Source organism: Crocuta crocuta, unplaced genomic scaffold, assembly GCF_008692635.1.
Source record: "Crocuta crocuta isolate KB4526 unplaced genomic scaffold, BGI_CrCroc_1.0 scaffold479, whole genome shotgun sequence".
Lineage (NCBI taxonomy): Eukaryota > Metazoa > Chordata > Mammalia > Carnivora > Hyaenidae > Crocuta > Crocuta crocuta.
The window spans coordinates 3,959,973-3,986,642 of record NW_027531875.1 but is presented as its reverse complement, the minus strand read 5'-3'; the positions used below and the strand labels follow the sequence as shown (position 1 = coordinate 3,986,642).

The window sequence follows — 26,670 nt, the reverse complement described above, 5'->3', positions numbered from 1 at the left end:
CTGAATATTTTTTAAAATCCACATATTAATTACTTTCCTCAGTGTATTCATTACCTTACCTTATTTTCTAAACATGTCTCTTAGGAAGATAAATATAACTTAAGGTAAGATACCTTCTCCAAAGCATATTTGAGTATTTAGGGTACTTAAGAATAAACCTTGATGTTGAATGCCATTATGCTTAGCTTTCTTTCTGTTTCCATGAGGTGTTCATCTGGATGAATGATGAATGCTTTTCTTCAAGTTGTTATACATTTTAGATGAATTTAATTTTATCTATTTTGGTATGAGAGCAGCTGAAGGAACCGGACTGAAAAGTGAAAATAGTAACAACCTTTTAATTTTGTCTATAATCATCAAAAATCTACTTCTCTTATCCTTAAAACTCTTATCCTTAAAACAGCATTAAGTGTTGTGCCTTGAAAAACATAAAAGCATCAGGCTAGAAGATGTATAATTTAACTACTCTGTTGCTCAGTTTTCTTCTCTATGAGAAAAGCGTTTCTCCTTAAGTACAAAAATGTGTAAGACTGAACTATGAAATGTAAACAGGGAGAGGTATGGGGATGGAACGGCTGCACTGCATATGTAATATAATGGGTAATTAATATTATCGAAATAGTTTAATTAAGAGGTACAACAGTAATGCTTGTCTACAGAAGAATAGTAATCCCCACGTAGATGTCAGTTTTACTTGACTGCTAATGGAAGACTAAGCTTTAGCAAGGGAGACTTGCAGCAACTTTCCCATGATATAGTCTGGTATTGAGTTGAATGGTTAGCATCTGGAATTCACCAAGTGTACACATTTTCTACAATATACAGTTAATTTCTCTTTTTTTGACAAACAAATCTATTTCCTGTCACCCCTGTACCCTGATCCCTAAGCTATTTCAGAAGAAGCAAATAGCAAGGAAGAGCACAGTGTGAGATCAATATCTGAAAAGATGTGCTACATAAAACTGTTTTAATTTTTTTTTTTTTACTGTAATGTTTTGGAACAGTTTCAGTTTACAAGATCTTGAATGAAATGTATATGGTCTCATACTCAAACCCAAAACATGGTCTGGTATTTTCAGTATCTCAATGACGATCACAGAAATTGAAAGTAAGCAGTTTAATTCTTGGAAAAACATTGAACTTTTTTCTGAATATTTGCCCTTTAATACAACTAATTTTGCTTTTATTTGGGACTTTTCTCCATGCTCTATAACTAAGATATTAAAGAGATTGTTTACCAGGTTTACATAAATTCAGTTATTTTAAAATTCAGAAGTAGAAGTTATTTGATGAAAGCTTCATAATATTGTAAACAAGGAAAATTAGGTTTAATAGAATTGAATTTAACAGCCATAGTTTTTATCAATAGATTTGAGTACATTAAGAATTTAAGAGAGATTTGATAGTATTTTCCCCAATTGGAATACATCCTAAGTCAAAAAGGTGAATTTTTTAAAGTGCTTTTTCTTAAAAGACCACATTGCCCTCAGTGACAATATTGGCTGAATTGGTTGTTTTCTTTCTGTTATACAATACATTGACTCTGCAAGCTTCTTAACATACAACTCTCTATCATCCAGCTTATGTATATGTAAGAGGGTGCCCATTTCTCCACATCCTCACCAGCATCTATAGTCTCCTGATTTGTTCATTTTAGTCACTCGGACTGGCGTGAGGTGGTATCTCAGAGTGGTTTTGATTTGTATTTCCCTGATGATGAGGGACATTGAGCATCATTTCATGTGTCTCTTGGCCATCTGGATGTCTGCTTTGGAAAAGTGTCTATTCATGTCTTCTGCCCATTTCTTCACTGGATTATTTGTTTTTCAGGTGTGGAGTTTGGTGAGTTCCTTATAGATTTTGGATACTCGCCCTTTATCTGATATGTCATTTGCAACTATCTTTTCCCATTCTGTTGGTTGCCTTTCAGTTTTGTTGATTGTTTCCTTTGCACTGCAGAAGTTTTTTTTTTGGTTGTTGTTGTTTTTTTTAATCTTGATGAGGTCCCAAAAGTTCATTTTTGGTTTTGATTCCCTTGCCTTTGGAGATGCGTCGAGTCAGAAATTGCTGCAGTTGAGATCAAAAAGGTCATTTCCTGCTTTCTCCTCTAGGGTTTTGATGGTTTTCTGTCTCACATTCAGGCCCTTCACCCATTTTATTGCTGTGCATGGTGTAAGAAAGTGGTCTAGTTTCATTCTTCTCCATGTTGCTGTCCAGTCTTCCAGCACCATTTTTAGAGACTTTTTTCATTGGATACTCTTTCCCGCTTTGTCAAAGATTAGTTGGCCATACATTTGAAGGTCCAATTATGGGTTCTCTATTCTATTCCATTGGTCTATTTGTCTGTTTTTATCCTAACACCATACTGTCTTGATGATTACAGCTTTGTAGTAGAGGCTAAAGTCTGGGAATGTGATGCCTCCCACTTTGGTTTTCTTTTTCAACATTACTTTGGCTATTCAGAGTTTTGTGGTTCCATACAACTTTTAGGATTGTTCTAGCTTTGAGAAGAATGCCTGTGCAATTTTGATTGGGATTGCACTGAATGTGTAGATTGCTTCTGGTAGTATTGACATTTTAACAATATTTATTCTTCCGATCCATGAACATGGAGTTTTTTCCATTTCTTTTTATCTTCTTCAATTTCTCTCATAAGCTTTCTATAGTTTATAACCTATACAGTTTTCGTAGAACAAGAGCAGAGAAACCACCAACCTTTTTAGTATCCTCTATATTCTTTAAATAATAAGCAACTACATTTTGAAGCCAACATAACTTCTAGTTACAAGAGAAGTCTAAGATACTTAATCACATTGCTTTACTATTTAGGTGAAAAAATATTGTTCTTAAAAACAGGCCTAAGAGGAGTGTTTCAATTTATTTGATCAGGATGCTATTTATTCTTAAGTGCCTTCAAATATCAAACTAATCTTTTGAAGGTACTGAGATAAAAATATGCTAAAACACTGAAAAAGAAGAGATTGTTTATCTTGCTTAAAAAAAGTGGAAAAAATTGCCTAAACTCTTGATTCACCCCACTAATGTGATCCTCTATTTTCTCATTCCTGTGTCATATCCAAAGAGCTATCAGAATATTTTCAGCACCCAAATCCAATTATGTCATCTCTGCTGAAAACCCATCAATAACTTTCCATTGCTCTGAAGAAATTCCATAAGCTTTTTGGAAAAGTTCTGCCATGTCTATGCCCCTACTTGCTCTTCCAACCCTATTTAGTACCACCGGGCCCATTATTGTCTTGGCAACAGCACACAGATTTCCTTTCTGTTTGGAGAATACCCGTTTCCTCCATGAAAATGTCAGTGTACCTGCTCAGAACACTTTTCCTTCTGCTTCTCATCCAGTTAATGACTACTATTCACTCTTCAGGTTTCTAGTCTAGCATCATTTCCTCAGAGAATCTGTTCCTGAATTCCCTAACTAGTTCAAAGCCCAAATGTGTGATGTCAGTACTAAATGCTTCTTATTCACTGGCCTGACAGAAATGTGATTTTAAGTTTTTCCTTTGTTTAGAACCTTACTCTCTAAACGTCAGAATGCTTGATGAGGGCAGAGATTACTCTAACTTTTGATCATCACTGTAGCCTGTTAGAGACTAACACAGTTCCCCTTTGTACTTTGTATATCTCAATCGATATTTCTTGAACAGATGACCAAATGAATTGACTTGAATAATCACAAAAAGTTTGTACAAATAACCAGTACGATCCCATGTGTGTCTGGAGTCTGTTAAGAAATGGTTCTCTTGAACAAACTTTGTGAATCCTGACCTTTCTGTGAATTGTTGGACAGAAGATGTTGCAGACAACACAAACCAAACAGTCAAAAGTAGTGGCCAAGACAGAATGATACTGAATGATCTCAAAGACCAACTCGCTTTGACCAGTGACCAGGCAATATTACTTAGCAGAGAAAGCACAGCACAAGATTTAAGGGTCTCGTGGTTTATTCCAATGCTGCCTTTCAATTGTTCTGATTCTGCTACAAAATAAAAATTTTGGTTTAGGTAATACATCCTGCTAAAACAGTTTATGATTATAGAAAATGTATTGGCTTTTATAAGTATTGTTTTAAGTCTAGGCGAAATCATAATACAAAGGTTATAAAATTCAGATAGGGCCAACTATCGTACATCTAACACGTACTAAAAGCAAGCTACCTACTTCACAATTTTGTCAGATACTGATTATATGATAGTCTTTGTAGTAATAAAGAGATCAAACAGGAGTACTGAATGAAGAACATGATACAAGAACTTGCAAGAGCATTCGTTTCAATGCCAGAAGATCTGAGTTCCTACCTTGTTTTCAAGTAAAAGTCACTCATACTTTTGAGTTGAAATTATTTTCCTGTAATATAAACATTTCCCAAGGGAGAGCTATTCTACAAGTTGTGCTCCAACGCATGTATTAGGAGTTTGGGTTGATTTCTCTCTTCTGTGTTACTACACTGAGGAACTTCAAGGAAACCATGCAGAGAAATTGATTTGTAGCTTCTGTAGCTTCAGGGACCCAGTGTATTATTATTAAACCTTGGTTGAAATACTTAAATGTCAATTGTAAAGTCATAAGGCTGCATTTGGGAAGAAACTGCATTTCTACAGAGAATGAATAATTGAGGTATGTTTTCATTTCACCAACTGAAGGATTTTTGTGCTGGTGTTCTGGTCACGAACTAATTGTCTTAAATCCTGCCCAAGAGGCCCACCTAGAAGGATAAGGATTCATAGTTGGAAAGACGATGGAAGTATATTATTCTATACCCATTGTATCAGAGAAATGTAGGCAGCCAGCCAGAGAGACATGCTCTCCTACAGCAAGGGAACTGATTGGGACACCTCTGAGGATCCCATGATCCCATGATCCATGATTCCAGGATCCCATGAAAAGGCTAATGAGCAAAAGAACCATCTTTCTTTAATCATCTGCCAAAGCCCTTAGAAATGATACCAAATCAGTGTCAGGCAAATAAATGGATTCATTTCCCCTGATCCCTTCTACTTCCAACTCCAGGAGAAATCACAGAATGCTCAGTGTGTAGGAGTGGATGAACAAAACTGCTAAGAGGGAAAACCCGAATGAAGAGACCACGCCTCTACCTTACCTCTGCCCCATCTGCCATAAACCCAAGCTAGGGAGAGCCAAGAGTCTCAATCCAATGAAGTTAGTTATTTTTCATGTATGTAGGAGTGGGCATGTTAATCAATGAATTGTTTGAATCAATCAAAAATCAATGAATTTTTGAATAAAAAAAGGGTTTTTTTCTTTAATTTGAATGTCAGCTGAAATGTCCTGTGTTGCCTAGTATTGTAACTAGAGACAGGGGAATGAGTATCTCACAGAGCTATAGTTTGAATAGGTTGTATACTAGTTACACTAAAAATATATGATAGTGCAACATTTTATTCCCAAAGTACTACTCAATTCTGGTACTGATACTGGGAAGATAAAGATGAGAAGTAATTTGAGGTCAGGGCTAGGGGAGTACAGGATATGTTTAACCAGAGATTAATGTTTAGGTATTGAGAGAAAGTACTATGTGTTCTGGAAAGCAAATTGTAGTAATATGTTTCATAGTCTAGACAGGACCACAAGTTCATTCTAATTACCCACCAAACTTAAAAAAAAAGGGGGCATGCAATAAAAATTAATATAATTTTTACAGTAGTGGGTGATAAAAGTTAAATATCTTTTAAGAGCAATGTACTTACAGAGTTTGTATTACAGAGTTAAATGGATTAAAAGTATCAGAAGGAAGCTAATGTTACTTGATGTATACAGTGTATTACTAATGTTGTCCCTTGTACCAACGCGTTTTGCTATTCCTAGACCATTGTGAAGTTAAATAGGATGCTGTCCCGGGCACCTAGGTGGCTCAGTCAGTTAAGTGTCTGACTTCGGCTCAGGTCATGATCTCACAGTTCGTGGATTTGAGTCCTGTCTTGGGCTCTGTGCTGACAGCTAGCTCGGAGCCTGGAGCCTGCTTCAGATTCTTTATCTCCCTCTCTCTGACCCTCCCCTGCTCACACTGTCTCTCTCAGAAATAAATAAAAAACATTTAAAACATTAAAAAATAGGATGCTGTCCATCTCTATTAAAGTTATGGAGTATTAGCCATTACATCATACATCCGGTCATTTTAGAGCCAGATTTTTTTCTTCAAAGATTTGATTTGAAATGATGGAATTTTCTGAGTGGCTCAAAATTAACAACATAAATCTTGAGACAATTTATTGCACAAGAAGCTAGTAACCTATTAACTTGAATATCCTAAACACTGTTATGACAAGACCAGTTTATATAGCTTCAGTTTCTTTATAAACAAGGAACTTTATCTTCTATACCTCACATTAAACATAGATGGTCATGTAACCTCTGTAAGAATACAACATTGGCCAAAAGTAGACTTGGGGAGAACTTATGACCCCTGTTTGGGAAATGGGGACTTTATGTCCTAATATAAACTTAGTAGAAAATTTATGGTATTGTGTGTGTGTGTGTATGTGTGTGTGTATATATATATAATATAAATACATAGCAAAATAAGTTTTAAAGTTTCCTGGATATATAATGTATTTTTAAAAATGTTTTTTAAATTTATTTTTAGAGAGAGAGAGAGAGAGAGAGTACGCGCATGCAAGTGCGAGCAGGGGAGGGGCAGAGAGAGAGAGAGGGAAAGAGGATCAATCTCAAGCAGGCTCCTGCTATCAGCACAGAGCTTGATGTGACGTGAGGCTCAAACCCACAAATCGTGCAGTCACGACCTGAGCCTAGGTAAAGAGTTGGATGCCCAATTGATTGAGCTAGCCAGGCTCCCCTCTGATGTATTTTTATTTAACATTTAATTTCACAAATGCTTTCAATAGCTTTTGAAACAAGCCACAGACAAAAATTATATTCTCTCTTAAATTGTTTATTTTGTACGTGCCTACATATAAAAAATAAAAACAAAGCTCAGCCGTACCATAAACACGTACAAAGTGATTAAACATTTTGCATGACAGGCCTTAAGAATGATGTTGCTTTTGTTTTATTCAGCAGCTAATCAATGGAAAGAAAATCTTGGTCTTATCCTGCGATCTAATAGGGCTGTAGACTTTTTCCTTGCTTTCAACTAATGGTTATAACATTGTCAAGACGGGGTTTATATTTATGTATGTGCTTAAAATGTTTTCATGGACTTCTCATTTTATTTAATCTCTATTAGTACAATATGCACTCGGTGTCACAATATTTGGACAGCTATTTTTATCCAAAAATGTTAACGGAGTTGCTTTAATTGCATTTCTCTTAATGACTTATAACTGAACATCTTGTCCTTATTTTCACAGCTGAAGACGCATGTGGAGGAACAATGAGAGGATCCAGTGGCATCATTTCAAGCCCTAGTTTCCCTAATGAGTACCATAACAATGCTGATTGCACCTGGACCATTGTAGCAGAGCCTGGGGACACAATTTCACTCATATTTACAGATTTCCAAATGGAAGAAAAGTATGATTATTTAGAAATAGAAGGTTCTGAGCCACCTACAATATGGTAAGTAGTTTCTGTTCTAACCTAGCATTGATGTCATTACCTGAGGCAATGAACAGCTGCAGGTGGGCCTTTAAATGTTTGTTTATTTATTTATTTTATTTTTTATTTATTTCTGAGAGAGAGACAGCATGAGCAGGGGAGGGTCAGAGAGAGAGAGGGAGACACAGAATCTGAAACAGGCTCCAGGCTCTGAACTGTCAGCACAGAGCCCAACGCGGGGCTGGAACCCACGAACCATGACATCATGACCTGAGCCGAGGTCGGATGCTCAACCGACTGAGCCACCCAGGCACCCCTAAATGTTTAGTTATTTAAAAGAACTTATAGTTACAGGAAAATTATTAGGGGGCAACTGTCAGAGCTGAGGGATATTTTTGAAGATAAGGGTACTAATACATTAAATGGATTGGAATTCTGAAAGATGGAGCCCTCCATTATTATCTATTCATTATTATCAATTCATTAGTTCATTCAATGAATTGTAATATCCATTATCAATCAATGAAAAGTAATGTGACTTTATCACAACTATATAAGGAAAGAAAAGTTGTTCCTAATGTAATCTACAGTTATGTTCTTACCATGCCAGTCCATAGTTAGTGGTTCCTTTCCAATTAATTGATTTGGAAATAATTTGCCTTTTTTTTTGTAGATAGATCTTTTTATTTGATCTGTCATCTGAAGGCAAAAACTTAAACATTATGATCTGGGTTAGTAAGGTCTATTTTTTTTACAGACTTTAAGCCATCATCTCATGAAAACTGAAGAATTTTCAGAACATGATTTTAAGATGTAATATTTTTAGAAGAGAGTGTTTCATTTAAAAAATTTGGATGTTGGGGCACCTGGGTGGCTCAGTTGGTTAAGCATCCGACTTCGGCTCAGGTCATGATCTCACAGTCCGTGGGTTCAAGCCGCACGTCAGGCTCTGTGCTGACAGCTCAGAGCTGTTTCGGATTCTGTGTGTGTGTCTCTCTCTCTGACCCTCACCCGCTCACTCTCTGTCTCTCAAAATAAAGACACAAAGAAAATAAATTAAAAAATAGAAATAAAAAATCTGGATGCACTGATATAAACAAAGTATAAAGCAGATTATGTGTGAATCAGTAATTTAGTAAGGAGTTATATGATTGGTATTAGTGAAGTAATAGGTAAACATAAGACCTGGAAGGGCCTTTTAAACCATGTAAAGGATTTGATAAGAACAGAGAGAATTTATTAAAGTGTTCTTTTAAAAACAATTATATGAAGAGGTTTGGAGTTCAAATGATTATTCTTCCTAAGTGCAAAGATTGATTTGAAGTGGGTCTTAGTTAGCTGGAAGATCACTTAAGAGGTGATTGGTGTAATCCCAAGAAAAAAAAGTATGAATGGTAGCCTGGATTAGAATGGTATTGATGGAGATAAAGAAGTAGAATAAGTTAAGGGATATTAAGGAAGGCATAATGAAAAGTACTCTAGTGGAGTGAGGAGTGGTAAGGAAGGTAATGTTAAATAAACATCATTTTCTGACTTGCACAAGTTGGTAAAGAAGGTAGAGATGTTCACTGATTTGGAAATTGTTGAAGGAAGGTCAAGTTTGGAGTGAGAATGCTATGAATATTAAGAATTATATATATATAACATATATGAATATAAATTTATACATGTATGTGTATGTATACGTGTGTATATATATATCTGAGATATATATATATATATATTTTTTTTTGCTTTAAGTCACTTTGAGACACGCCATTAAGCCTAACAGACAACTCTGTCTGACTGATTCAGATGTTCTACATAGAAGCATAACTGATATGTAGTTGATCTCTAAGGTAATTGAATCAATCAGCATCAATAACACTGGCTAGGTAGAGACAGGTGGGAATGAGATGAGAAGGAACAAGGCCTGAATCTGAGCACCAGCAGCAGGTACGGCCCAGGTTTGGGAGGATTATCCAGCAGAGCACACTGAGGAAGTGCATTTAGAGAGGCGGTAAGACATCTGGGAATAAGGTATCACATAGGCAAGAGGAGGAAAATGTGAAGAAAGAGGAGGGAATATTGATTCTGAAAGGACATTAAATAAATGTTTACAAATAAAACAAGTGTATTTATAGTTGTCTGGGCTTTGGCAAAAGTAACACCTGAGTCATTCATCTTAACCTGCTCCTTAGAAGATAAGGCAAAAGTAACACACTAGCTATACTTCTTTTTTCTTTTTTTGGCTTGTTTTCCCCTACCCTCAGGCTGTGAATTCACTCTTCCCAGGATAATTGCCTCGGTGCAGTGAAACTCAGCAGAACCCTGGTTGAAAATTAGAGAATTCAAAAACTCTTATTTTAGAAATTGCTACTTATATCATGATACATATTGGAGTCATATTAAGGTGGATGATAATGCTATGAATTTTCCAATAATTATCCTGTCTTTTGGGATGCAAGTGATCCCATGAAAAATCTAAGTTTTTAAACTCCAAACGCATTTGAAGGAACTTTGGAAACAATGTTTTGTGGTACCTGTTTCTTTGTTACCACTGAGCTCTAGTAACGAACACATTTACTCTGGAGATCATAACAACCCCCTTCGTGTTCATGTCGTCACTCTCTTTATAGATTGTTTGTTCTTAGTAAACATTTGTATGTTTCCATGTGAACATCTATTTGTATGTTTCTGAGTTTCTAGAATAATGTAGTTTGTCCAATAATAGCATCAGATCCTCAAATTGCTCTTCCCTGCATTNGCAGGCTCCAGGCTCTGAGCTAGCTGTCAGCACAGAGCCTGATGTGGGATCATGGCCTGAGCCAAAGTTGGGCACTTAAGCAGCTAAGCCTCCCAGGCACCCCTCTGCATTTCTTCATTAAATAACACTAGGCTACTTAATTCCCTCTTCCTCAGAAAGAAAACAGTAACTGAAAAACTGTCTTTTAAAATTAATGTTACAGTAGATCAACAAGATCATTTAGCACTTTTCAAGAAAATGATACAAATGTCTAAACTATATTTCTATAAATGCCAGTTCAAAGATGCATATTGTCAGTAAGTTAATATTGTATATAGTCACTTAAATACCATAAAACAGTGTTCCTTTTGACTATAATAGTTTTGAAACTGATGTGTAAAATGATCTGTGAATAATTAAAATAAAAATTTAAATCTAATCTTTGCCTTCTAATTTCCATAAATCCTTAAATGTTCTCATATTTTTTTAAGATATGGTCATCAAAATGAAAAATTATATTTCAGGTGGCATTACATTAGTTCTTCAAATGGATTGCTCATATATTTTCAATTCATAGTAGAATTCAAAAGAAAAATATGAAATAAGAGAGATTTTGGGGCGCCTGGGTGGCTTAGTCGGTTAAGTGTCCGACTTTCGCTTAGGTCATGATCTCGCGGTTCGTGGGTTCGAGCCCCGCGTCGGGCTCTGTGCTGACTGCCAGCTCAGAGCCTGGAGCCTGTTTCAGTCTGTGACTCCCTCTCTCTCTGACCCTCCCCTGCTCGCACTGTCTCTCTCTCTCTCCTAGAAATAAAAAAAAAAAAAAAAGAAATAAGAGAGATGTTCACATTTTCATTAAAATTACAAATGGTTCCTTTGACTTCAGACCCCTCATCGAGGGACTAGGGACTTGCCATTGGCTACTGTACATGAAATTTTGTTCCTGAAATTCAGGCAGTGAGGCAAGGCTTACAGAGCCTGCATTTGACTTGTGCACCATAGACTAAGCCCACCCAATAATTGTGTTGCACTGAGAGTACCCTCAGGTAGCCAATGCTTCTCTTACAAGCTGCATATACTGAATCAGGAAGTTGTGATTTGTTAAACAATACTCAACATCACCACTGCATGATCTAAGAGGAATTCAGAGAATCCAGTCACTTCTTACTGGATGATAAAGATTTGATGGGGTGTGGTCAATGTCAACTGATTCCCTTAGCAAAGTGATATAGCACAAAGAAACTGAAGTTCTAGTTTTAGCTTTGACTGTTGGTTGTTAGCCAAAACTGGGTAAATTATGTCTCCTCCTTAGAGCTCAGGTTTCTCATCTGCAAAATCTGAGCCTTGTCTCAACTGTAATATTATTTGGCATTAATGGGACACCTGGGTGACAGAGTTGGTTAAGCATCTGAATTCGGCTCAGGTCATGATCTCACAGTTTGTGGATTCGAGCCCCACGTCGGTCTCTGTGCTGACAGCTCAGAGCCTGGAGCCTGCTTTGGATTCTGTGTCTCCCCCTCTCCCTTCCTTTCTCCTGCTCATGCTTTGTGTCTCTCTGTCTCTTAAAAATAAATAAACGTTAAAATTTTTTAAAAAATTATTTGACATTATCTGCTTAGGTGCTAAAACAGGGGAGAGGAGGTTGGAAGTAACCACATATCGCCTTATTTACAAAGCGTTGGTTGGAGAGTTGGATTAGGTGTTCTTTGAAATTGTTTCCGAACTTTAACTCTTTGGGTTCTAACTAGAATCCCATTCATCCCATTCAGCAATTACTTACTGAGTATCCACTGCATGGCAGGCATTGTTCGAGGTACATCAGTAACCAAGTGTGGAGAAGCTTGCTCCTGAAGATTTTATACCATAAAAGACAATAAACAATAGCCAATAGTGTAAGTTAATGGCATACTCTGTCTAGAGAGTGATAAAAAAGAAAGGGTAAAGTAGGATAAGAGAGGTCAGGAGAGTAACTGTGGGGTGATGGAAGTGTAACTTTACCTAATTGAGAAGTTGAGTTTGAGAAAAGTCTTCAAGGAAATAAGAGGGTTAGACAAGCAAAATCCCAGAAATAGACATACCAGGCAGAAATACATTTAGAGCAAAACACATAATTTAGAGTGCACCTCATTGTGTTTAAAGGAATAGCTAGTAAGTCATTATGGCTACACAAGAATTGCCATGGGTGAAAGTGGTAGAAAAGAAAGAGAATTGATAGAGCACAGCTCTAGACTCCAATTTGGCTTTAGTCTGAGCTAAACATGGAGTATTAAAGGGTTTTGAGCACATTAGTCATCAGACTTGTTTTTTAAAGGATCACTCTGGCTCCTACGTGGGGAACAAACACTAGGAAGGAAAGGTAGAAAAACAGACATTATTTACAGTAAGCTAGGTAAGATATTGTAATTGTTAGTATTATGAAATAGTGGTGGAGGTGATGAGAATTGTTAGATTTTCTAGATAAAGTGAAGAGAATTTCCTAACTAATAGGATGTGAAATGAAAGAAATAGAAGGAGCAAACACAGCTCTAAGAAGCAAGGACACCTCTAAGGTTTTTGAAGACCTAACAGTATGCAATACCCACTGATATGGAGAAGGCTTTTGATACAACCTTTTTTTTTTTTTTTGAGAGATGACAAAGAGTTGAATTCCAGATGTGTTAAGTTTGAGATGACTATTACACATCTGGTGAAGGCTTCAAGGTGGCAGGTTGATACATACGTCTTACTTCAGATTTAAAGGTATGGGACAAGGATCTAAATTTGGAAGTTTAGAGTTGAAAGTAATTGTTAAACTAAATGAAGAAAAGATAAGAGAAAAGGCTAAGAATTGAATTCTAGGACACTCCAAAAGTTAGGAAAACTAGGAAGAACAAGTAAAAGAGTTTGAAAATGATTATTTGATGAGATAGAAGGAGAGTGAATGGTCTCATGGAAACCAAATGAAGAAAATATATCAAGGAGAAAGAACTGATCAGTTGTGTCAGATTTGATGATCAGCTAATAAAATGAGCTCCAAAATTGTTCATTAGATTTCATAACATGGAGGTCATTGTTTACCATGATGTAAGGAGTTTTGTGGGTGACTGCCTTTATTAGAGAAGAGACACTGCAGACAACTAGTAAAAATAAGTCTTGCAGCAAGTTTTGCAAAGAAAGGTGAAGAAAGAAATAAGGCTAAAAGAGGAAATAGAGTCAAAATAATATTTAGATTTAGTTTTAGTTTTTGGTTTGTTTCTTAATTGGGAGAGGTAAAACCATATGAGAATGTCCTCCTAAAGTGTAAAAAAATTGATGATAGAGAGAGTGTGGAGAATTGCTGGAGTGAAGAGAAGTGAAGGTAATGAAAATAATCCCCTCTTTAAAAAACCTGTGGGGCACCTGGGTGGCTCAATCAGTTAAGCATCCAGCTCTTGGTTTCAGCTCAGGTCATGATCTCACAGTGTATGAGTTTGAGCCCTGCATCGGGCTCTGCATTGTTAGTGCAGACCCTCCTTGAGATTTCCTGTCTCTCTCTCTCTCTCTCTCTCTCTCTCTCTCTCTCTCTCTCTCTGCCCCTCCTGCTCTCTCTTAAAAAAAAAAAAAAAGATCTTGTTTCTGAAATGAAGGAAGGTGGGAAAAATCAGTCACTAGACTGTGAGGAAGATCAAGCAAATAAATATTAATAGATCAGGCTAGGGACTACTCCATGACAGAGGTTTTGTGAGAAGGAGTGTATCAATTAGGAAGCTCCACATATAAAAATAAAAGAGAAAAGGGTCGTTATCAAAGACTGGATCCAAGAGGAATGAGTGGTTAAATGTCTCAGATTTAATAAAGTTTTCTATAATAATTGTAGTTTTTCAGATGATAGAACATACATAATACTAGAAAGTTCAGAAAGATAATTGTATATCAGAACCAGAGGAGAAATGAGTTTGTTTTGAAAGGTGTCAGGTTGATTTATACAAAACACGTCTATGTCCACCCCAGAAGCTGGAAATGTGTAACTCAATTATGACTTAATATAATAATTATAACGTACTTAAGTTATAACTTAATTATAACTCAATATAACTTAATATATTATAACATACATACTTTCTTATATTGCATATAATAATACTATATTACATATAACTTAATGTTAATTATATTTTAAATATCAGATAGGTTAAGGTAGGAATAAAATTTTTTTCAATGTTTTATTTATTTCTGAGACAGAGAGATACACACAGGAGAGGGTCAGAGAGAGATGGAGATACAGAATCTGAAACAGGCTCCAGGCTCTGAGCTGGCCGTCAGCACAGAGCCCGACGTGGGGCTTGAACCCACGAACCATGAGATCATGACCTGAGCCGAAGTCAGACGCTCAACCGACTGAGCCATGCAGGCGCCCCTAAAGATTTTAAAAGCCATAAAAATTGAAGTATTTGTTAAAGTCAAGAATACAGTTATCAAAATCAGAATATTTTGATATATATCAGATCATATAGCATAGGAAAACCTCTTTAATTTCATTGAAATTAAGGATGCAAGAAAGCATACACTGTATTTTTAAATCACTTATACACATTTGTTTATATTTATTAGGTGGTTAAAATAATGCTAACCATTTAAATTTGAACTGGTAAGTTTAGTCATATAATTTCAATTGTCTGGTGACTCCCATCCAAAGATGTTTCCTTCATTTGTGGCCTAGAGCCTATCCTTTCTCACCTACTAAAGGGTGTCATGCCCATGATTTTCTTAACTCTCTTCTATACCATCAGTTTTTTGCTCAGTGATTTATCAGTTTTCAACCAGCTGTTATGTGGTTTGTCCCACCATCTCTTAGAACTGTTTTTTTCCAAAATGACCAATGTTATCATGGTAGTTTAGTAGTTACCTTGCTTGATTTATCTGCAACATTTGACTTTGTTGGTCATCTCCTCCTTTCTGGACCATCCATCTCCCTTTTTATTGCAAAGTCATTTCTTCTACCTTTGGTTGTTACTCACTGTATCTTTTCAGACCCTTTTTGGAGGTGGGGGCAGTGCCATTTCTTTCTTTATCCACTCGACACATGCTGGCCTCTGTCCAACCTTTGTTTTTCATTTTTCATTTCTGGTCACTTTGTTTTGGAATTTGCATGAACTGTCATGATTTCAGTGATCTTAAGACTCTGAAATTTTCTGATGAGAATTGCTGTCTTACTGTGTTTCTATTTGTATACATATCTTTACTAAAATAACACTCTTAAGGACAGCTCAGATCTCAAGTTACATATAATGCCTAAACTGTCCCTTTCATACCTTAGGTATTTCATATATTTGTGAAACGAGTAAATAATTTTTGTCCTGTATTTTAAAAAACCTGATAACTTGACCATCTGTTTTCACCTGTTTTCCCAAATGATTGTACTTGATTTGATTGAAGCCGCATGTATTAGTTTGGATTATGTTCTGGTGTAAAAAAAAAAAAAAAAGAAAAAAAAGAAAAACAANTGTAAAATTCTGGAGGTAAGTATACAAGGCATTTGTGAATACCCCTGGCATCAAACATTTAGGATGCTTTTACATTGCTCTTCTATTTGTAGGCAGCTTTCATTCCAAAGATCATATCATGTCTAAATTGCAGCCACTTAGTTTATAGTCCACAGAATAGGAAAGAAAAGTCAAAGAAAGGACCAAGGGGCACTCTTCAACTTCTCTGAATGTCCTGATTGTTGCCCTACATTGTTCTATTGCATTTTCTACTTCTTCTGCTTATATACATTGGCTAAAGTTTTGCTACATGGACACTTGGCAGTAAGAGACACAAGGAAATATAATTCTTATCCAAGATAGCCTTTGCCCAGCTAAAATCCTAATATTATGAAAGAAAAGGAGAAATATTAGAAGAAAACTATAACTGTTGCACTGATTTTACTGATGCAGTCCCTTCAGAGAAAACCTGAATCCACTAGTATTTTACTTATAAATATGTATGCGCCTATATTGATATATATTGCTACAGATATATATATATATATACACAGATATATATATATATATGTGAATATGTATATGTGTTATATACAGATATAGACACAGGTATACAAATATATACAGGAGTATATATTATATGTGTATACCTGTATGTACATACACATATGTATATATTTCACTTATATGTATTATATATGTACGTATTTTCTGTCTGCTAATGCTTCCACATTTAGCAGGATTTTTCAAATAGTGTTTTTGTAGTATTTATATCAGAGTTGCCTGTGGTGTTTGTTAAGTACAGATTTTCTGGCTCCCACACAGATCTGTTGATTTACGTTCTGTAGGCATGGAATCAGGAAATCTGCAAACTAGGTGATTCCAATGCTTTGCTTTTGAAATTAAAGCAGTACATTTAATCAATACTGAAACTATGTCATGTAACTCTCCTGTGTGCACTGCACTGAGCTGAAATATTTCAAGCCATTCAAAAAGTTGGACAAATTAACGTGATATATAAAGCTAATTAAGGTAATTACATAATACAAACACATGTGTATTTATTACAAATTTATGTAATGAATAGCACAAAGATTGTGTAGTGGATTAACAAATTTTCTAACTAAACAGGATAAATTAACCAGAGGAATGTGGCCATAATCTTGATTCTGCAAAAATATAACAGACATGAATCCTATTAAACAGGTGCTCCTGTTTGCTCCCTTCTGACAATTATTAGGCTAAAACATGCAATATAGCTATAGTTCTATATATTACTACTTATCCATAGGGGTAAAGTAACTTGATTAAATATCTATTATGGTTTTATAATTTTGAACTACCTTCTTTTTATTGTGGTAAGTACATTTACCATAAGATGCTCCCTCTTAACAAAATTTTAAGTGTACAATGCTGCATTGTTAACTATAGGCACAATGTTGTACAGCACATCTCTAGAACTTATCCATCTTGCATAACTTAAACTTTATTCTTGGTGAATAGCAACTCCCACTATTTCTCCTTCCTCCATCCCCTGGAAAATGTCATTCAATGATCTGCCTCTCCGAAGTTAACTGCTTTAGATAGTTCATATCAGTGAAATCACGTAGAATTTTTCCTTCTGTCACTGGTTTATTTCACAGGGCAGAATGCCCTCAAGATTCATCCAGATTGTCCAATATAGCAGGATTTCCTTCTTTTCTAAGGCTGAATAATATTCTTTTATATGTATATACCACATGTTCCTTATCAATTGTTCCGTCAAGGTAAATTCGGTAAATGCTTCTCTTTAGGTAAATTAAATAGGAAGTTCATCAAATGATAAGATATTATAGCCAGAAGGGATTTTAAGGATTCAGCTGCTCTATTTCCCCTTTGAGGGAGATGCATCCTGAGGCTCAATGTATGTACATTGAGAATTCATTCAAAATGACAGTTGAGATCCTCAAATACCTGCTTCAGTGTACTTTTTAATAAATTGCCTCTTGTTATTGTGCATACAACCAGGACTTTCTTAAAATATACATACACATACATATACACACTGTATATTAGTAAAACATTATAAAACTTGAGTGTTTGACATATAAATATTTTAGTATGTATTAATGTTTTTAAGTATAGCCTGAAGTTGTTGTACTTTGGGTTGATGCTTAAATATAATTTTGCTCTAAAGAGTTAAAATTATTCTAGATACCTGAGAATGTCTAGTATGTTTAATCTACCATTTTAGTATCTTTAAATATATTTTTCTGCCTTAAGAGAGACTCATTTGGGAGTGTAGCAAGAAGAGGTAATGTATAAAAGTCTTGGTCACCCAAGAAAAAAGAGTTGTGGGGTGCCTGGGTGGCTTAGTTGGTTAAGCATCCGACTTTCGCTTAGGTCATGACCTCACGGTTCGTGGGTTCGAGCCCCGCGTCAGGCTCTGTGCTGACTGCCAGCTCAGAGCCTGGAGCCTGTTTCAGTCTGTGACTCCCTCTCTCTCTGACCCTCCCCTGCTCACGCTGTCTCTCTCTCTGTCTCCTAGAAATAAATAAACATTAAAAAAAAAAAAAGTTGTAAAGATGCAACAACAGAGTTATAGCAATAAGGAATTAGCACAAATATGATTACTAAGAGAAGTGTTTTCAAAGGTTTCTAACAAAACCAGTTCCATTTAAATGTAAAATGTCATCTTTGATTTTTTAAGACGCAAAATCTTTAGTTTTTAGAAGCACTCATGTCTTCAGCATATTAACAATTATATACGTGTATATGTATATATAATAAAAATATATAATTTTTATTTGTACAGACTTGATGGGAAACATTTGAAGTTATCCTTCTAATTGTTAGTGTGGAGAAGAAAAATCCTTTAGTGATATTTTTATACCTTTAAGAACCATGAGAGACTCTTGAATGCTGAGAAACAAACTGAGGACTGATGGACGTGGGGGGGAGGGGGGAGATGGGCATGGAGGAGGGCACTTATGGGGATGAGCACTGGGTGTTATATGGAAACCAATTTGACAATAAACTATTTGTAAAAAAAAAAAAAGATGAACCACACCTTAAATTCATGATTACATCTTTATTAAATAAATGCATTTCCAAAGAGTCCCTCCATCCAAAGAAAGAAATGAATGCCTATTCTATGTTTAAATTGAAGAATAAATAAAAATTAACTGAAGACAATATTGTACTTATGGAATGTGCTAATTAAAGATCTGTTTTAACTTAAAAGGAAAAAGTATATCATGTCTGATTACACAGTTTTTATCTAGTGTAATTTTTCATAAAGACTGTAGAAGTATACACATTTCTAAGGTTAAACCAGAAACTCTAGTACGTGAAATTTAGAATAATTTTATGATCTTATTTAATCCATAGAAATCAAGCACCACCTTGTCTCTGTTATCCATGAGGAAGTCCCATTATCCACTTTTCATTATCGTTTTCTCTCTTTACCTCCTCTCTAATCAACAGCTCCTATGAGGTTAACCAGAGCCCTTACGACTCCAAAACTTCAATATTCTTCTTGCTTACTCTCACCATCTGTTCTTTTTTAATATCACCATAAGTTCTAGTGCTTCTCATATTCATTTCCCTTTAATTTATTAACCTGTAACTTAAATCTTAGCGAGGAGGCAGCACTACTCCATTTTACAGGAGCAAAGTGTGAAACAATTGATGTGTCTGATGTGTCTGCGTTTACCTTCATATGTGTGCAGACCAGAAATTGAGATACATTCTTTCTAGTGTTTTTTTATTTTTTCCTTGATGAAAAAGACGAGACCATCTGCTGAAAGTGAGAAAAGGTGATAGGCTAAGATATTTGAAGAGTGGGATTATTTAAAATAACTTTTGTGGAGAATGGGAAAAAACAACAGCAAAACAACAACAACAACAACAACAAACAACAAAACCTCAAGCAACTAGAGAAATTGAAGGATTGGTTGGCAGTGTTTTGGATCCAGTTGTAATTTTACAAGGTCAATTTGCAGTTGCAACAATTGATGAGCTTTCATATTTATAAAACACACTACTTAGCAACTTAGATACAAGTATAAAAAGACAGGCAATGGCATTGCTGTTTCATGTGATGTCAGGATGGTAGAGAAGGAAGTATTGGTAGAGCAGAGGCTGGAGAGGCAAAGAAATAACTTTCAATGGAGTTTGTCTCTTATCAGAACACTGGTTTTTATCTCTAAGTTTTCATTCGTTCATTCATTCATTCATTCATTCAGTTATTTAATTATAATTGACATACAATGTTACATTAGTTTCAGGTGTACAACATAGAGAATTCAACAATTCAACAGCTCTATACAAAATTATCAAAATTTCAATGAGATATCACCTTACAACCTATCAGAATGGCCAGAATTAAAAATATAAGAAATATCAAATGTTGTTGAGTATGTGGAGAAAAAAGTAACCCTTGTGCACTGTTGGTAGGGATGTAAATTGATACACCACTGTGAAAAACAGTTTGGAGTTTCTCAAAAAATTAAAAACAGAAATACCATATGATCCAATAATTCTACTACTAGGTACTTAACTTAAGAAATATCCATAAGTTTTATCTTTGAATTAGTATAAGCCATTTTATTCCTGAGAGGCTGCATAAAAAGAAACAAATGCTGACGGGGCATCTAAAAATCTGTGAAATACAGTATGAGGTTTTAATGATATATAGAATATCATATGCTGGTATATATATTTCTAATACACAAATAGCTTGGGTTGAGTTTTAAATACGTCAAATTTCTTCATTTTAACAAGATATTTTTCTGAATGATTTCATTCTAGTTAAATAATGTGGAAATACAATTCTTGATTTAGTCAATGCTTTTGAAAGTTTTCTTCAGTAATTCTGTTCATACGCTAACGTAATTTTCATTGAACTAGCCTGTGTCTAACTTCATTCATTTTCCTTATACAGCAAATTGTTTCATATCCCTCAAAAACTCTTAATGGCAGATTTTGATCCCAAAAGTGCTTTGATGCCACCAGGTTCAAAATAATTATCCATTCCATATAGAATTATTTACAAGTAAACTTCATAAAGCATAAACGTTAAATATTAAAACCTATTTTTCAGCCAATTTCTCCAATACTTCTCTGCAATACTCTCTGCTTCAGTGACTCTTCTTTTTTGCTGAGCATTCACTTTCTGTTCAACATAACTTCCTATGTTAACCCAAATGTTTTAAACATAATCAACAATCATAGGGATTAGGAAAGGCAGAGCTTTATTTTGTGTTTCATTTCCTGGATTAAGCATGGAGCATACAGAGAATGAAACTTGCAAAAGTATATGGATTTTATAATTCAGGAGAAAGCAGTTGAAAGACCCATGGGATAAGCTGCAAAGTTAAATTACAAAGGGTATAATAGAGAAATTCATGGACACTTCAGCCATATTTGTACTAAACCACATAACACCAGACAATTTTAGTAACAGTGTATCTGCTATTTGAAAATAGTGGGTATTTTATTTTATTTTAATTTTTAAAAATTTATTTATTTTGAGAGAAAGGGACCCGGGAAAGGGCAGAGAGAGAGGGAAAAAGAGAATCCCTAGCGGGCTCCGTGCTTTCAGCACAGAGTCTGACATGGGACTCAGACCCACAGATTGTGAGATCATGATCTGGGCCAAAATCAAGGGCTGGACCCTTAATGGATTGAGCCATCCAGATGCCCCTGCCAAGGTTTAAAGATGGAAGGCAGATGAGTGTTGTGATGGTGCAGGGATGTGGCTATAAAAGAGAAGTACCAGAGAGACATCTAGGCACCCCTGAAAATAATGGGTATTTCAAAATTAATTTCCATGTATTATTTCTCATGAAACAAAATATGCTTAGGAGTTTTCCATCCATGTATTCAACAAGAAAATTGTATATTTGCCTTGCTTTATAGACAATAACATGTCAGTATTGAATGTATCATTAACTTTATGACCTGGAGTATATAATTTATTTTCCGGTCCAAATTTTTTTGAGGAAATTCAAAAGAAGAACTTACTTTAGACTTTTGCTAGGGGAACAGTTGGCTCTATTTAGCCTAAAAGATTGGTGGGGAAGGGAATCCCTTTTTGATATAGCAATAATTGGGGGAAAATTAGCTTTATTTTAGCCTGAAAGATTGGGGAGAAAATCCCGTTTGATATAGCAACAATTACTAAATTATTCCAGTAATATTATAGCCAAAATGAAAACAATATAAGAGCAGAGGAAAAAGAAGGATCATATTGAATTAAAATTATATATTGGTATAGGAGGGTGGAAGTAGCTGAGCAGGACATTGGGACACCAAGAAATTTCTTCAGGGATTTATGATTAAAGGATTCATCTGGGGAAAGTCATGCTTAAAGTTCAATATTAAGATACATGTCCAGCTGGGTTGAAATTTAATCTCTAATCTCAGTCGGGAAATTGTGGGCAGTTGAAATCTGTTAAAATCAGCCTTGAAATATTTGCCTCAGTGACTGAAGAAAAGCTTACTTCCATCTGACATGTGACCCAATGTGTGTAATATATGGAGTATCAAAGAATGTTACAAACCTGTCTGTGTTTTAGCTAGCTTGTAAATTTTCAGAAAAAGAACAAAAATGTTTCTCCCTCTGAATCCTTGCCTTAAAATATGGAATGTGTTTTGTGTTTCTCTGGAAATAAGTTTAAACCAGAGATGTGTTAGAGATTTAAAAAATCTCAACTGTATTAAATATACAATTATAAAGCATCTGCGATTGGGAAATGATTTTTATAACTTATTTTTTATTCTTTAAAGCAATATTTTCAATTTTAATTTTTAAAATCCAGTATAGTTACCATATGGTGTTATATTAGTTTCGGGTGTACAATATAGTGATTCAACAATTCGATACGTTACTCAGTGCTCATCATGGTAAGTGCACTCTTAATCCCTATTACTTAGTTCATCATCCATGCCCTCCCTCCCCTCCCCTCTCGTAACCGTCAGTTTATTCTCTCTAGTTAACAGTCTATTTCTTAGATTGTCTTTGTCTGTCTGTCTGTCTGTCTCTCTCCTCCCCTTGTTTCTTTTGGTTCTTAAATTCCACATATGCGTGAAATTGTATGGTTATCTGTTCTTTGACTGACTCATTTCCCTTGGCATTGTACTTTGTATATCTATCCATGCTGTTGCAAATTGCAAGATTTTATTAGTTTTTATGGATGAATAATATTCTGTATATGCATATATCTTTATCCATTCATCTTTTTTTTATCCATTCATCTATTTATGGACATTTGGGCTGTTTCAATGTCTTGGCTATTGTAAATAATGCTGTGATAATCATAGGGGCACATGTATCCCTTTGAATTAGTGTTTTCTTTAATTATTATTAATATTTTTGGTTAATATCCAGTAGTATCATTACTGGAAAAAATGGTAGTTATATTTTTAACTTTATGAGGAAACTCCATGCTGTCTTCTACAGTGACTGTGCCAGTGTGCATGTGCACAAGGATTCCTTTTTCTCCACATCCTTGTTACCAAGGATGTTGTGTTGTTGATTTTCGCCATTCTGACAGGTGTGAGGTAGTATCTCATTGTCGTTTTGATTTGTATTTCCATGGTTATGAATGCTGTTAACAGTTTCTCATGTGTCTGTTGGTCATCTGGATGTCTTCAAATGTCTATTCATGACCTCTTCCCATTTTTAAACTAGACTATTTGCATTTCTTGGTGTTGAGTTATATGTTCTTTATGTATTTTGAATCCTAACCCTTTATTGGATATTTTGTTTGCAAATATCTTCTCCCATTCAGTAGATTGTCTTTTAGTTCTGTTGGTTATTTCCTTTGCTGTGCAGAAGCTTTTTATTTTGATATAGTTCTAATAGTTTATTTATGTTTTAGTTTCCTTTGCTTCAGGAGACATATCTAGAAGGGTGTTGGTATGGCCAATGTCATAGAAATTACTACCTATGTTCTCTTCTAGGATTTTTGTGGTTTCATGTCTCATTTCTAGTTTATTTTTGTGTATAGTGACAGGAAGTGGTCCAGTTTCGTTTTTTGACATGTTGCTGTCCAGTTTTCCCAGCACCATTTGTTGAAAATATTGCCTTTCCCATTGAATATTCTTTCCTCCTTTGTGGAAGATTAGTTGGCCATATAATCATGGGTTTACTTCCAGGTTTTCTACTCTGTTACATTGATCTATATGTCTGGTTTTTATGCAAGTACCATACTGTTTTGATTACTACAGATTTGTAATATAACTTGAAGTCTGAAATGGTGATACCTCCAATTTTGTTTTTGTTTTCCAAGATTGTTTTGGCTATTTGGGCTCTTTTTTGATTCCATACAAATTTTAGGACTGTTTTTTCTAGTTCTGTGAAAAATACTGTGAGCATTTTGATAGGGATTGCATTAAATGTATAGATTTATGTGGGCAGTATAGACATTTTAACAATATTTGTTCTTCCCATCCAGGAGCATGGACTGTCTTTCCATTTCTTTGTGTTACCTTCAATTTTATTTTTCATCAGTGTTTTATAGTGTTTAGAGTATAAATAAGTCTTTTACCTCTTTGGTTAAGTTTATTCCTAGATATTTTATTATTTTTGGTACAATTATAAATGGGATTGTTTTCATAGTTTCACTTTCTGCTGCCTCATTATTAGTATATAGAAATGCAACAGATTTCTGTACATTGATTTTGAATCCTGTGACTTTACTGAATTCATTTATTCTAGTAGTTTTTGGTAGTATATTTAGGGTATTCTATATATAATATCATGTCATCTCCAAAAGGTGGAAGTTTTACTTCTACCTCACTAATTTCCACACCTGTTATTTCATTTTGTTTTCTGATTACTGTGGCTAGGACTTCCAGTACTATGTTGAATACACGTGGTGAGAGCAGATATCCTTGTTGTTCCTGACCTTAGGGGAAAAGCTCTCCAATTGTCCCTATTGAATTTGATGTTTTCTGTTTTTTTCATATAAGGCTTTTATTATATTGAGGCATGTTCCCTCTAACCTATTTTGTTGAGGGTTTTTATCATGAATGGATGCTGTACTTTGTCAGATGCTTTTTCTACATCTTTTGAAATGACTATGGTTTTTATCCTTTCTCTTATTGATGAGATGTTCAATATTTTCAATTAAATTAGAGTTCATGAAAATCTTCAGAAGGATATTGATTCAGCTGGAAATTCAGTTATCAAGGAAAATTCAAGTCATATTACCAATTTGCTAAAGAAGTACACTAGAATATCACTTAAGGAAAGAGTAGACAGTGTCATATTTAAAAAATAACTAATTTTCAGAGGCCAGAATTCTCAATGAGCATATATATTTAATAAACATGACTTGCTGAAGCCCCATATAAATTATAAATTTATAAGAATGATACATATTCTTGGTGTAGTAAATTAGAAATAGACAAACATAACTGCTTCTAATAATGTTTTTTGGATTTTGTTTACCTTTGTCAAAATGTCGATTTTAATGGAATTTTTCTTTTTTAAACACTTCTTCCACAAATCAAATTTATCAGCCACTGTAACCACTTGGAATGAAAAATTCCAAAACCACATGAACTTCAGTTTTTTCACTACTCTTTAATTTGATAGGGATTGATTGAAGGCATATGATAGAATGGGGTGTTATTAGAAATCTTTTGAGTGCTGGTTAGCCACCAAGACTCTCTTTAGAATTAGAAAATGGATTTTTACAATCAGCAAAACTGAATCTTGATAGAGCAGAATAATATCCACCGAAATCACATAAGATAGAAAGCTAATTTAGATATTCACCACATTATCATCTTTATTCCCACCCTTCTCATGCTTCAGCTTAATGGCATCCCTTCAGTTTAATAAAATATGACATAATTAAGACCTTTGGATATACTATTCCATCTTCCTGATATGTCCTACTTAACCCTCTCCCTTTTCACGTAACTCCTATTCCCTCTTCTAATCACATGTTAAAAACCACTTCATTATGTCTTCCCTGAATATCTGAATATTTAAAGTAGGTGAAATATTTGAGCTACAGTTTCACATTATTGTCTATATCTTTCAATACTCATCAGGGTTTTAAATTAGTTATTCAATGCCTATATTCCTTGTATATTGTAAGCTCCATGAAGGCAAATAATGCATCTGTTTCATTTAATTATCTTAGGGATATGCACAGAGCATATGGTATGTTCCATTCTTATTAAATTCATGAATAAATGGATGAATGATACTTGGTTACTTTATGTATCATACAAGCTGTGTTACCATAATATATTCTCTCCCTGTTAGTAGATGTTTTGGCAAAGTCATATTCCTATTAGAAGCTTATTTTGTGAGCACAGGATTAAAAGTAGAAAAGGCAGTTATTATGTTAACATCTCTAGGCCAAACATGATTACTTTTAGAGGGAAATACTTGCCACAGGGGTAAGTTGATTTCTAGTCCTTTGAGGTTTCTATATCTATAAACTAAGCAAGTTATACACTGCTAGCTTAAGGTTTGCTTCCTAATGTTCATATTCAAACTCTGCCTCATTAAGACTTTTTACAAGTCTTCTGGATTGAAGTTTGGGTATTCTTTTTTTTTTTTTTTAATATTTTTTTTATTTCTGAGAGAGAGAGACAGCATGAGCAGGGGAAGGTGAGAGAGAGAGGGAGACACAGAATCAGAAGCAGGCTCCAGGCCCTGAGCTAGCTGTCAGCACAGAGCCTGACGTGGTGCTCGAACCCATGAACCGTGAGATCATGACCTGAGCCAAAGTCGGACACCTAACCGACTGAACCACCCAGGCGCCCCTGAAGTTTGGGTATTCTTGAACTCTTCATAGACATGTTATAAAGATCATCACTTGCCTAGGAAAATGAGTCTAGCAGAATCCTTGATATATATTATATGCTAAAAAGAAATTATCTTCGTTCATTCAAAAAGCATATCAGACTTTGTCTTGAGTAATAGATCTACACTGATGAACAAAATACTCATTACTTCTCTCA

At 35.0% G+C, this 26,670-nt stretch overlaps 1 protein-coding gene across 3 annotated transcripts in view; it reads left to right on the top strand.

Annotated features, from left to right (window-relative positions):
• Positions 1-26,670, top strand: part of CSMD3 (CUB and Sushi multiple domains 3) — a 1,194,711-nt gene that overhangs the window by 346,583 nt on the left and 821,458 nt on the right. For all 3 annotated transcript variants that reach the window (XM_077772930.1, XM_077772929.1, XM_077772928.1), the window contains exon 5: positions 7,350-7,557. In XM_077772930.1, the coding sequence (XP_077629056.1) occupies positions 7,350-7,557 (208 nt within the window). The remainder of the gene's footprint in view (positions 1-7,349; positions 7,558-26,670) is intronic.